This window comes from Perca flavescens, chromosome 14, assembly GCF_004354835.1.
Source record: "Perca flavescens isolate YP-PL-M2 chromosome 14, PFLA_1.0, whole genome shotgun sequence".
NCBI lineage: Eukaryota > Metazoa > Chordata > Actinopteri > Perciformes > Percidae > Perca > Perca flavescens.
Window position 1 is genome coordinate 24,853,987 of NC_041344.1, and position 13,416 is coordinate 24,867,402.

A 13,416-nucleotide genomic window follows, 5' to 3' on the forward strand; every position below is an offset into this window, starting at 1 on the left:
ACTCAAAATGTATTTGCAACCATAGCCATGCTTGGTCTTTCCCACAGATTGACAATAAGAGGGCAGCCCACCCAGGGAAATTAAGTCTACCAAGGAACTTTCGGTTTTGAATTCATTGTGAGTGACGTGATGCATGAAGTTGCTTGGCACGCTAAATGAAAAGAAAATAACATGTAGTCAATGTTTACCCTCCCCAACAGGGATGAAGTACAATGACAAACTGTGGGAAACACCAGAATATGAAATTTCATGACATTCCTCATTTATTTCATAATCAATTAGCTGCAGTTGAGGCGGTTATTACCTTATCCACGATGTCTGAATTCAGGAATTCAGGGAAACTGATGTCCATTGCCAAGGCTTAAACTCCCAGGAAGAATTCACTCTCCAAAAGCTGAGCCGAACAGTATTTTCCATGAAGTTCCTCTATCCCATACTACAAAAAACGCACCATTAACCTTTCCTAATCGACCGTCAGTCCCAATATTTCCTGGGTCACTGGTCCTGTGTGAAGTGGGTAACGGTGAAACGCAGTAACCACTGATACGGCTACACCCCTCAGTGTGAAAGGGCAAGGGATGAGAGGGAAATGCCAGAAATGTCCTTCATTCTTTGCTGTATGGAAACTACCACAACAGTCAGTTCATCATTTATGTCTTGTGTGTGCGTGTGTGTGTGTGTGTGTGTGTGTGTGTGTGTGTATATATATGTCAATATGTCAACACTCAGCACACACCTCAGAGGCTTGAGACTTGTAAGGGCTTCCGAGAGGTCAAGTGGGCGTTAACTGGCTCATAGAACAACAAAGCAGTTTACTCAACAACACCACTAGAAGACTGCCCCAGAGAGATGGTGACAAATACCTCAGGGAGGGCTCGAAGTGTGTGTGTGTGTGTGTGTGTGTGTGTGTGTGTGTGTGTCTATCTGTGTTTAAAAAAAAGAAAAAAAGAGAGAGAATGCACCAGCTGCCTGGACCACGACAGATGGGAAGGGTGGTACGTTCAGTAAGTGAAGGGAGGGGAAAGGTTTTCTACATACCACAAAAAGAGCGCACACACTCACAGCATCTTCCCTATCTGATTAAAGAGCAGTTACAAGCAGGCATCATTTTATAATGGCTCTCCAGCAGCTGACTTGGACGCATCGGTTCTAATCTAAACCAGCTGTTACGGGTCAGAGGAAACCAACACCGTGCACATGTGTGTGCATCCCTGCATAATTGTGGACTTCCAACATTCACAGCGTGCCAGAAATTCCATGCGGAGGGATGTGTGGGAATGGCCGGGATTCCTAGAGGCTGAGGGAGGGGACAGGAAAAGGGAGTCCATGACTTGTACCCCTGACCTACGTCCTAATCACAGACACTCAACTGATTTCACTCAAGCATGCATGAACATGTTTTATCCCCCCATGATCTAAAAGTTGCACCAGAGGCATTCCCCTCCCTACAACAACACCACACGACAAACACTCTAAATACAAGATATTCACTGTCGTCTCCCAGGAAATCTGAAACTGGCCCAAAGGGCAGCAGTGAATGGACTGTTCGCTAAGCTTAGCTAAGTTTCTGTGGCTACACCAGTCAAGGTTGCTGTTCTCACACTACAAATGTGCAGTATACAATGACAACAGTGGCAGATACTAGGCCTGGCTATCGTTTAAAAAATAACAATACCAGTGCCAATGCCAGTACCAATAGACTACCATTACCAATACCAATAAAGTGATGCAAATACCAATAGAGTACTTCATTTGATACGCTTTTTTTCTACTCCAATTGATACGCGTGATGTGGTCGGAAGCATCTCGGCTGCTAAACTGCCAACTCCGTGAAATACATCACGCTCGACTTCACCACACCACAAATGCTTCGCTCTCATTGAAACAATTACAAAAAGCCGCCTCAGGCTGCTAAAACACACTGTCTGATTGGGTCCTAACTCTTTTGCTCTTGGAGAGGGAAAACAATATAAACCGCCATCAAACCTCATGAAATGCTGAGAATCGGTTGTACTGCAGCCCCATGCACAGCGCTTCAACATGCCCGAGAAATCAAAAGCTTGACAGTTTCCTCGATACGGTTGCTCCTCCGTGATTGGACAATCTTTGTCCGATGGGAGGTGTTAAGTCAACGGTCAATTACTGCTAACCTGGATGTAATTGGCAAGATACAGAGAAATGTGTTACTACTGTCTGCAAATGTGTCTGGAAGTTGGCGCTGGTCACGTTGAGTACATTCATTTTCCAGTCATTACAGATTTTTTCCGACACCCTAGGCAATGTAAAAACATCAGTCCCCGTCTTTTGTGGTTCTGCAATACTACTGTGGCTACAATCCTACTAACTAAAAATTAGCAGAAGGTGACGGATAAATGTGTGCACATGACTTTTCCTGTATCTGAAACAGAGGCTGACACACTGAGGATGTTAAGAGAAAACCCAATCCATTCTCTCTATATGCTTCCTTCTTTCATGTCTTCCTCTTCCACTCTCTCTCTCAATTACAACTGCTATTATGTGCTTTGTATTTTTATACACCGCTAGAAACACAGGCTTTTTTATTTCCTCCTGTCTGAACGGACATTAGCCTGCTGTCGACCGCCTATCGGTCCTAATAGAGCAGCTTTGATTGGCTGCTGCACAGGAGGGTGTTGCCCTACTGGACATCGATAAAACAAGAGGGGATGATCTGATTGGCTGTTGATATCAGACACAGCTGCGCTACTCAAACAATGTACCTACTGTGGGTACAGCTGGCACTGGCTATGCCACTGTATACACACAAACAAGTGGGGAACTAGTTTACAAGTTAAAAAAGAAATGCATAATGTCAGCCTATTGTTTCATGTGGTGATTGAGCAAAATGTACCCATATTTGTAGCTGCCATTTGTGCCAAGCCACTATCAATCTACAACACTCTCCAATTTCTTTACAAAAAAAGGTTTATGTTAGGCTGGTTACACACTGGATGCGTCGCGCGAGCGTGTCAGCTGCGTGGCGTGTCCGCAAGCGTGTTGGACGCGTTTCCAGGCAAAATAGAATAGGAAAATATGTTTATATGTCATTTAGACACAAATACATATTAATAAATGACATGTTGATGTTAGAAAGTCTCTAGGTTTTGATATAAAATGCAGATATAAATGTAATAAAAAAAATTGATTACCACATTTATTTATTTTTATATTATGTGTATATATATATATATATATATATATATATATATATATATATATATATATATATATATATATATATACATACATACATACATACAAGGCTAGCAGCAGCAGCACTGCGTCAGACATGTTTCTGGTGTGTAAAGACAGAAAAATCCACGCAGCCGCCACGCAACTGACACAACAGAAACACCACGTTCATGCCACGCAGGCAGTGTGTAACCGGCTTTATACATCAATATTCAGTGTTCACACCCACGTTTTAGTGTCATTGGGGTAGAAAAGACTGCACTGCATTATGAGACACTAAAACTCTCACCTAGCAGCTCTTTAAAAAGGCCGAGGGAGGCAGGTTTCACTACATATTTTACAGCCTAACACCCCTAAACTTGTGAGTAAAATTCTCCTCGACACCACTGGAAATATTCTCCGGCCAGCCCTCTGCTCCGACACAAGAGAGACAGCGTGGACAAGAATGTGCAATTTTTTAGAGACATATTTGTAAAGTACTTATGTCACGCTGCATTGAAAATCAGGACCTGTCTATGAAAACGCCGTATCATTATCTAGACACACAGACCCGACAGCGTGAGCAATTAAACAGCACAGCCTGGATGTTTGTTTCCACTCCACTCCACTCAGACTCTCCATGTCCTCCCCCCCATTTTCCTCTTTTTGTCCCCAAATCTGAGTTTTGGCCTGGGAGAGAGTGCGCACCATCTTTCCTTTACCTCCGCCTCTTTCTGTTCTCTCCATCCGTCCAGACCTCTAATAGCAGGGTAGGCTAACCGAGCGAGAAACAGGCCAGGGTTACCCCGGCGACCCAAACACAGCGGGGGAAGAAAGAGTGAGAGGAGAGAGAGACAGAGAAAAGCCAACTTGTTAATGGAGCCAAGAGTTCATTGGTCCGGGTCTTTTAATGCCACCTGATGTCATTCTCACAAACCGTGACGAGAGAGAAAAAGCACTGTTGGCAACACTAAGCTTCACAAAAAAAAAAAAAAAAGGATCTGGTACCACTACAGGAACACAACCAGTGTTCTACTATTCCAATCTGCACGGATACGCCATCTGGAGGCGACTATGAAAAGACATTTTAGCTTGCACAATGCCATTGATTCCTTAAGATTTACACATATTCAATGCAATAACAGTTGAGCAAACTCCCTAGTAGACAGAGACAGACAGTGATAGAAATGCACAAGCCCACATCACTCCTTGCAAAGCACTCTTCAGCGCATCTGTCAGGGTCCAAAGGCATTAACATTATTACATAACAGCACTGCCTGCCCCCCCGCACCCCCATGCCTTGCTACCCACTCTTTCGTCGCCCAGTCAGACCAGTGGCTGAGGAGGCCAGCCCAACAGATGGGCAGGCCTAATCCCCCACTCTCCCCCCCCCCAAACCAGGAAGTGATAACTGGCAAGTACCAGGAAGCTTAATAAACACACACTGCCCACAACCTGCCAACTCATTGTCCTCCTTTATATCTTTGTTTGGGGGTTTTGATTTTTTTTTTTTTAAGGCCGACACTGCTGATAGTTTTGGACTAAAGCTACAGAAGGTCAATCATTTGTGTGAGTCTCCTTTTCAGACTAGAAAGCCTAGTCCATGAAACACTGAAACATCCCACTGAAGCACAGAGGAGTAATAATCTTAAATATCAAAGTGGCCATATGTCTCCTTAAAATGTCCCATCAGAGACGAGCAACATTAGTAGATAGGACGATCAAGCGGGACTAAGAAATAAAGGGGGGAATGGCAAACTGGGTAAATAAATCATAGTGGAGGAGACAGCAGAAGCAACTGGACATATCAAATCTAAAACCATATAATACAATAATAATAATAATTAGCAGAGGGCTGGAAAAAAAAATAGAGAAAATAAAAGCTACAGACACCGTCCATCTCAATTTATCATGGAGAGCCTGCTATCGCTACGGAGACTGGTGCTAGAAACAGCTAGCCAATCACGGGCTGTGAAAGTATGTGATGGCAGGGGGGAGAGGGAGGAGTGGAGCAGAGAAGAGAAGGGATGTCAGGGCGAAACTACGGTGACAATGACCTGTCTTTGTCACCGGGAACACTGAAATATTAATCTGTGTGTGTTTTTTTTTTCTTTCTTTATAATATAAAACACACTCCTCTTCCACCATCACCACACACACCCTGACAAAAACACACAGACATGGGGATTTTTGGAAAAACTGCTGCAGAAATTTGGGTGTGTTTGGGTTCGTTTGTTTTACCTGCTATCTGACTCGATACATCTCCTTTTGGCTCTTTAGGGAGGGATCCATCTGTAGGAACACAGAAGAAACATTAGACAACATAGAAAAAGAGCTGATTTTGCTTGTTGTTCGGAGTCAAAATATATACAACAGCAACATGAACAATGGAGAGGAGGATGAATAGGAATAAACAACAATCCAATGATGACATGTTAGCTTTTTCAAGAGACATGAAATAGCTTTTATTATTACCATGTTGTACAATTTATGGATCATTGTGCCAAAAAAGGGGTATTTTATATCTTAATTACTAGGGCTGCACAATTAATTGCAATTTTATCGAAATCGCAATATGGACTAGCGCAATATCCAAATCGCACTAGTCACCACTATTATTAATGGCAAAATATGTGTCAAACCATTCTAAAGTATTGTGGTGCTGCAGAGACCTCCCGGCCTACAAATCGTATCCTATAGAATAAAGAAAAAAATCTTTGTTTGGTACAGATCCTCGCATATATTTTATATATTATATTTTTATATATTTTTCAATGAAAATGAGAATGATACATACGAATCATATCACAATAACAATATCAGTCAAAATAATCGCAATGAGATATTTTCCTAATATTGTGCAGCCCTATTAATTACCCAACAATAATCCCCTTACTCTGCTGACAAATTGCATCCAAAGCCAGACCTCCAAAATGCCAAGATCAAAATGCCATGAAATCAGCAAACTAGGAGAAAACATGGCTAAAAGTCTACAGCCATGTTAACAGCTCTGTGTAACTGTACTTGGGCACTGCTTTGAGCTCAATGCTAACAAGTTATCGTTAAGCAGGCTTATTAGCTAGTAGAACTTAGGTTAATGGAAAAAGTCACTTTTGCAGGTATTTGGTCATAAACCAAAGTACTGGACACGTTTTGGCCTAATGGTGACACAAGCTAAAAAGCCAGGGGATCATCAAAGTCAATATAGTTCATCCTGAGGGGGCATGAATGTCTTCACCAAATTCCATCGCAATCCATCCAATAGTTGTTAAAGCATTTCACCCCAAACCGGAGAAAACACAGACACACAGTGCTGGCATGGCTAAAGTATGTACAGACTGACAGAAAATTGCTGCATTGCTTAACAGCAAAAATAGAAGAGGGTGCTGTTTGTCCAGCACAAACGGCACCCTCTTACAGTAGGTTTTTGCATTATATAAGGCAAATGGAAAACTCTCCAACATTAACTTGTTCAGTAAAGCAAAAAAAAACAAAAAACAATATCACGTCTTCTTAGTCACAAGAGAAACTGACTTTTATGAAAAACAGTCTTAATTATGAGCATACTCAATGCCACTTAAGTGAGAAAAAGTAGCTTGTCTCAACCATGGAATCCTTTGTTTATAATTATTATACCAACGTACCACCAATCTGACAATTCCCTATTTTCTTAAATAGCATGTTTACACTGGACCAGTGCATGCAGAAGTCATCTTCTCGTCACCCATCACCCTATACCTCATGACCAAGGCCCTATAGTTTCTCAGCCGATGCAACAATCGGCCCATTGATCCAGCCTATAGCCTGTTTGTGAGAGAGGCTGCTGCTGTGACTGAGAGAAAGATATGGTGAGTGTCATGTGCTGTCAACATGTACACAGGCTGGACACTCCACTGGCTGACTCAGTGACACATGCTCCCTGTGTTCTGACTCAGGCTTAGTCCTTCTTGTTGCACTAGGGCTGCACTAAGGCAGAGAGAAGTTGGTGGTTGACTGAATCTATGATCTGTGCTGTCACGTATCTAACAATATGGACAAGGACATATTTATAGTGATTGTAAGAATGTGCTTGATTTGGGGAATGAACTTGACGCAAAAACATTTTCTTTCCTCTATATACAAAGTAGACTTCCACGCACTGACCATGGAAGCCGCACAGGCGTCGCGAGAGACAGGTGAAGTGAAGATAACGGTGTCTGTAATGGTTACAGTGAACGACATGCTGAGTTTTTGTGTTTTTAGCTGAGCTAGACCAGGGAATATTAGGTCAAAACTGATTGGTGATGTTTGCCCTCATTGTTCTCCGTGAATTATGTTGGAAGTGTAATACGTTATACAGTAGGTCCACTGTACTACATTTAAAAAAGAACTGTACCAAACTCACACCAAAAGGTAACGTTGGCATGAACCGTACCTTCTGTGTACCATCACACACTGTTAAAAAAAAAAAAAAAAAAAAAAAAAAAAAAGTAAAATTTCAAAACACAGACACCCTCTCGCTCACATGCAAGCACACAGGACAGTGATCCAACTTATGCTACGTTTAGGTCATATACAGATTGGGATAAAATCCCTCCATTAAAAGACTTCTTGTCTGACTGCAGAGTTGGTTGTATGGGGGTTAAATACTGTGGATTTACAAAATATCCATTACATTTCAGTTTTACTGACTTGAAGAATGGACTTAGTAGGTGTTCAGACCGAAAAAAGCCCTTGCGTTGGTGGGGGCGTGTTGTTTAAGATACCAGTGAAACAAGTAATGCGATCCAGAAAATCCAGTCAGAGCAACAGATTAAAAGGCTTATAAGATGCCAAGACACGGAACAATGAGTTATTATACTCAAAGACAGGATTTGACAGCTCTAGAAAGTCATCACAGTGGCAACTTCTTTATCTTTTATCGCGAGGTAAACAGTAGAAATACAGTGTTCACGTTAAAAAGTATGGGAACACCATGCAGTGCTCATGTGAACGCTACATACAAGTAGGACACCTTTACTTAGTTACTCCGTTATGACATTAATGCGACAGTATGGCTGGTATATACTAGAAACTTAACTTGTGTAACAGACCAGGACCCCTGCCCGTCAGAGGTAAGAGAAAAGAGTTTCCATTCGAGGACCAATTTCCCTGTATGACATTAAATCACCCCATTTTCTCGGCTAAATCATGATTAAATTGTTCTCTGGTTCCCTTCTGTAGTGGCTGTTAGAGAAAACTACCTTACTAGACAGTTATGATTCAGCAATATTTTGCTGGCAGCAATTTCCACTAATGAACATATAGCAGCACAGTACACATAAAACTACACATGAGCAAACTTGCTGGCAACAAATGCCAATGCCACAGGAGCTCATGTTCATGAGTTAAGAGTTTCTCACACACAAACATGGCACGGAGAAAAGAAGCACAAAGATCTCAGTGGAATTTTCTCTAAAGCTGTGTACCTGGGAGAACTTAACAGAGAATGAATGGGATGAAGAAGAAAAAAAAAAGACAAGAAGGGGGGGAAAAAAGGGAAGGCAAGAGACCAAACACCCACATACTTCACATATTTGCAATGCCAAAGATGTCCACTTAAGCCACAGTGTGCAACAATGTAATACTAGACTACAGTTGTGGTTGCCCACATCTTATCGCAATCTAAACAATACGAGTTGTAGCTGAGCCAGAAGTCAAACAAGCATGGCCAAAAAGGAGATAAAACACACTGTATGCGTGCATAAAAAGACAGATACATGCAGCTATGAACGGGGGCTTTTACCTCGGAGATGTGACCGTTGAAGCAGTGGGTTAATCCAACAACACACACACACACCAGGCCAACTTTGTTGCAGACCATAGTAGGATAAGCCCACCGCTAAAACATCAGCCAAGGTAGTCACACACACACACACACACACACACACACACACACACACACACACACACACACACACACACACACACACACGAGGAAATGACAAAGCAAAAAATGCAACGGTCCGCAACGGTCCCCAATCCCATAAAACATCCAAACTCCCATATTTCCGAAACATGCAAACACTCCGATACAGTGAACTCACCTAGACCTCAGCTCTGCTGAACACTGGCTATACTGTGTCCTGAACTGAGCTACCCTCCGCAGGCAGCTCTCTCTTGTCCCGACACACACTGCTTCTTTCTTTGAGCCCACATTAACACAAGACCACCCTTTCTGTGGGCCCCTGTCTTTCCCTTCTCGGCAGGCACACTCATCGTTTGACTCATACACAAATAGGAAAGACCCCCTTTCATTTAAACATACCTATTGTCTAGCTCACGCCGACTAAAATGAGGCATAAAAAAACAATACCTTGTCTGCCACACTTTAAATGTCAAGGGCCGTGGACAACACATTTAACAATATTTGACCTAAGGGATCGCCCATCTGAGAGGATTTGGGTTGCCTGGTACAGAGCCGGAGGTGGCGAGATGCCGAGTGAAACTTGTAGGATATATATGATGTCAGCTTGTGAAACTTGTGATCCAAATACCCAAGTGGTAAGTAACACTGAACTTCAGGTGATAATGAAAGAGTTTTGTGTTTTTTGTTATCTTGGTCTCCGTCGTTGGGACACAAATGTTCAATTGCTGTGGCATTTGTGCACCGCCCAGAGATAACCTTTTAGTCAGACAAGGTGACGGGTACTGTGACATCACTTACGGCTGATTTCTGTAGAAGCAAAACCCCATACTCTTTTTCTGCAGCTGGTGCTCCTTTGCTAGTTCAGCCATGATGGTCAGCAGTGCTCTGCCAACTACAGTATGTGTTATTGAAGAGGTAGAGGTACAGGTAGAGAAAGGTAGAAGTTCCTTTCAGATTTTTACTCTAACATTAAAAAGGAGCTGTCCCCAAATGTTGCATCGCACTCCTAGAACATTGTCGGACTCAAAGTGTAAAATCTGTGCAGTTCCCCTTTAACCAAATCTAAGGATGGTGATATACTTGCTTTCTTACCAAATTAACCTCAACTTAACCTCACTAGACTCTGACACTGCATTAACAGTATTTATTTATAAAACATGTGCAATAACCGTATGCATTTTTAAAAAAATGCGCAATAACTGTTTTTTATGCTGCTCTCAAACACTTTTTTTTTTTTTTTTTAAGTGTCATATTTGAATGTTAAACTAACACCGTGTGGCATTTGTATTTATTTATTTTATTTTTTTAAACTTTTGTTTTTGGTCAAAGCAGTATTTATGAGCCAGTGGAACGAAATGTCGTTCATATGTGCACTCTTTGCAGTTGAATGACAATAAAAGCTATCTAAATGTTTGTGTAGACAAGTAGCTGTGATGCAAGTGGTGTTGGTCACATACATGTACTTGCTAGGGATGCACCAACCTGATATGCTGGATCCTGATCGCTGATACTGATCTTAGTTTAGCGGATTCGGTATGTGCCAGATGTGACTAATCCACATTAAATACAGTTTGTCTGTCAGAGCCATTATAAAATGAGTTGTTTCTGCTGGTAGCATGCATGTCAGTCGTTCTTCATTTTCACCTTAAAACCAGCTCCTTGTTTGGTTCGACACATACACAGTGCTAGCATCTGTATTCCTGAAGGGATTCATTATTGTGAACTAGCTAGCCAGTTCTTTTATATGCCACAGTTGAAGCATAAAATACATCTGTGTACCCAAGTGTACTTTGACCAGGAAATGCACAGCCAGCTAAATCACAACTATGTCTATGATAGATGTATACATCATACATCTTTAATCTAAACTAAATCTATGATAGATAGCTAGATTGAATTTACAAAATGTCAAACTGTTTATTTCATTAAACCAGTACTCTTTTGTCCTGATGCTCAAGACTGACATTTTTCTATCCAACCATGTTGTTATTTGCCCCTACCTGGGGTCCCAGGTGTAAAGGAGTCCATTTAGATACTGGAGCCAAGATGAAAAGGCTTGGCTCTGCCCTAAAGATCAGGTCTAAAGGTCACTGCTTTAAACTGTTGCTCATTTTGCCTCTGGGACCCTCTCAAGGACCTCAGTGGTCCATAGCTTTTACTTGAAGACACAAAGGGCCACTCACTGTGATGTTAACAGTGGATCAATTTCTCTTGGTTACCGGCCCATTAGTAGGAGAGAAAGAGGGTGAAAAGTAGCCAGAGGAAGAGACGGAAAGAGAAAGTGAGCGAGATGGGGAGGGCAACAGCAGTTTTGAATGCACTGGAGACCTAAAGGAAAAAAGGAGTACAATGGTCTTTCAGGACGTGTCCTAGTTTGGTTCACTGTCGCTTTCTACTCTCAAAATAGGAGCACAGACCATTCTGGCAAATCTTTCACACTGATCCTAATCAATTGAGAGCTGATTCATTCCTTCTACCGACCTCTTTCATTAACCAGTAGAAAACCTGTTAACACAGCTTGGCACACATGTACTCTTCCCTATCTTTCCAAGGTCTCGCTCACCCCTCGGTCTCTGAATTTATCTCTTCTACCTGAGCTGAATGAATAGACTCTTATTTCCCTCTTAACGGGAAATTAAAATCATTCACTCACTCCCAGGCTTATTGTTTATGCTCATCTTAGAAGAATGCTTATAAAAAAAAAAAAAAAAAAAAAATGGTTATCTGCGCACGTGATTTCACGGCCACTTGCGATCTACGCAGCCTGCCTCCCCTGCTACCTACCTCCTGTCTTCTCCTCCTTCTTCCCTCTATCTTCCTCTTGGCCACCTCAACTCTTTTTTTTTTCTCTCTCTCATTCCAGCTTGTTTTAAGAAGACAGCAGCGGGGCGGAAATTTTTTCCCAAACTCACACCAATTAGCTATCACGCCGGAGAAATTACAGAACGAGAACACGACAGATGAGAAGGGAAAAGTGGGACAAGCTCCTTTTTATAAACACACACAGAGGCAAAAAGTTTGCATGCGTTTGTGTGTGTGAACTGTATGTGTGGGTTTCAGTTTCTGTTCCTGTTCCTGTGAGGGGATTTAAATAAGCCAAAAATTGCCATTTACACATCTGACAAACAGCCTAATGTTTCAATTCCCTGGTAAATTGACTAACACATGTTTGACGTTATTATATTATACTTTTAGTTAACTGCTGCGCAATACTTTTCACCCCTCACTGCTTACTTTGAATACCTTGCTCTCTTTGCCCTCGTACACAAGTATTCTGATTGACAGCTATGTTACTACATGAGCAAATGTTTCGGTTTTTGGTTTATTTTTGTAGGTGCATTGGAGTTACACCGCAGGTAAAAACGTTGTTTTTAATGCATCTAAAAGTAGCGTATGATCCACCCTAATGGCCCACATCAAGAGCTTAGAAATGGATCTTCCCCATTAGCTCTTATCAGCTGGCCTTTGGTCTTATCTAGTCTGCATCAGGGTGGCAACGTGTGTGTGTGTGTGTGTGTGTGTGTGTGGTAAAGCCTCACTGATAGCACAGGCCATCGCCGACCTGGTTTACAAAGGCTTGTTAGTGAAGACATAGCATAGGGGAGACAGATGGTACCATGGTGACAGACTGCGAAGCCAGCCTTGTTTGGTGGACATGGCAGGACAAAGCAGGATATAAACATGCACCTGTAGTTAGGGTGGGAATCACCAGAGGGCCCCGCGATACAATATTATCACGATACTTATGTCACAAAACAATATTATTGTTGTATTGTTATATTACTATTTATTACCTCTTTATAACTTCAATTTAATTTATGTCCCCAAAGGAAAACTTTGTCAACATTTATTTCATCTGGGGCGGCCTCTAGCTCACCCATGTAGGCCAAGTCCTTTGCAGCGGCCCGGGTTCGAATCCGACCTGTGGCCCTTCGCTGCGTTTCATCCCCTCTCTTTCTCTCCCCCTTTCCTGTCCATCTACTGTCACTATCGAATAATGGGAAAAGCCCCACCAAAAAAAAAAAAAAAAAAAAAAAAAAAAAAAAAAATATTTTATCCAAGAAGATTAAAAAAACACTCAACTGCACCATCTAGTGCGTGCGTGCGTGCGTGCGTGCGTGCGTAATCCCGGAGAATAAACACCAGCTCAGATTAGGGCAGCGTGTGTAATCCAATGAACTCTCTACCTTTAACATGCCTAATGTTGTTAGAGCTGACAACATCACACCATCACACACACACAAACAGGCCAGGGACGTGTTGGGTTGAAACATAGCTCTACTCTCAAACACATCCTGTATATATTCCCATATAAGTGAGCAGATGTGTTGTTAAAACAG

The 13,416-nt window shown here is 42.0% G+C and overlaps 1 protein-coding gene across 6 annotated transcripts in view; it reads right to left on the bottom strand.

Moving 5' to 3' along the window:
- LOC114567929 (triple functional domain protein) overlaps window positions 1-13,416 on the bottom strand; it is a 108,638-nt gene that overhangs the window by 85,173 nt on the left and 10,049 nt on the right. For all 6 annotated transcript variants that reach the window (XM_028597203.1, XM_028597204.1, XM_028597202.1 and 3 more), the window contains exon 2: window positions 5,431-5,481. In XM_028597203.1, coding sequence (XP_028453004.1) covers window positions 5,431-5,481 — 51 coding nt within the window. The remainder of the gene's footprint in view (window positions 1-5,430; window positions 5,482-13,416) is intronic.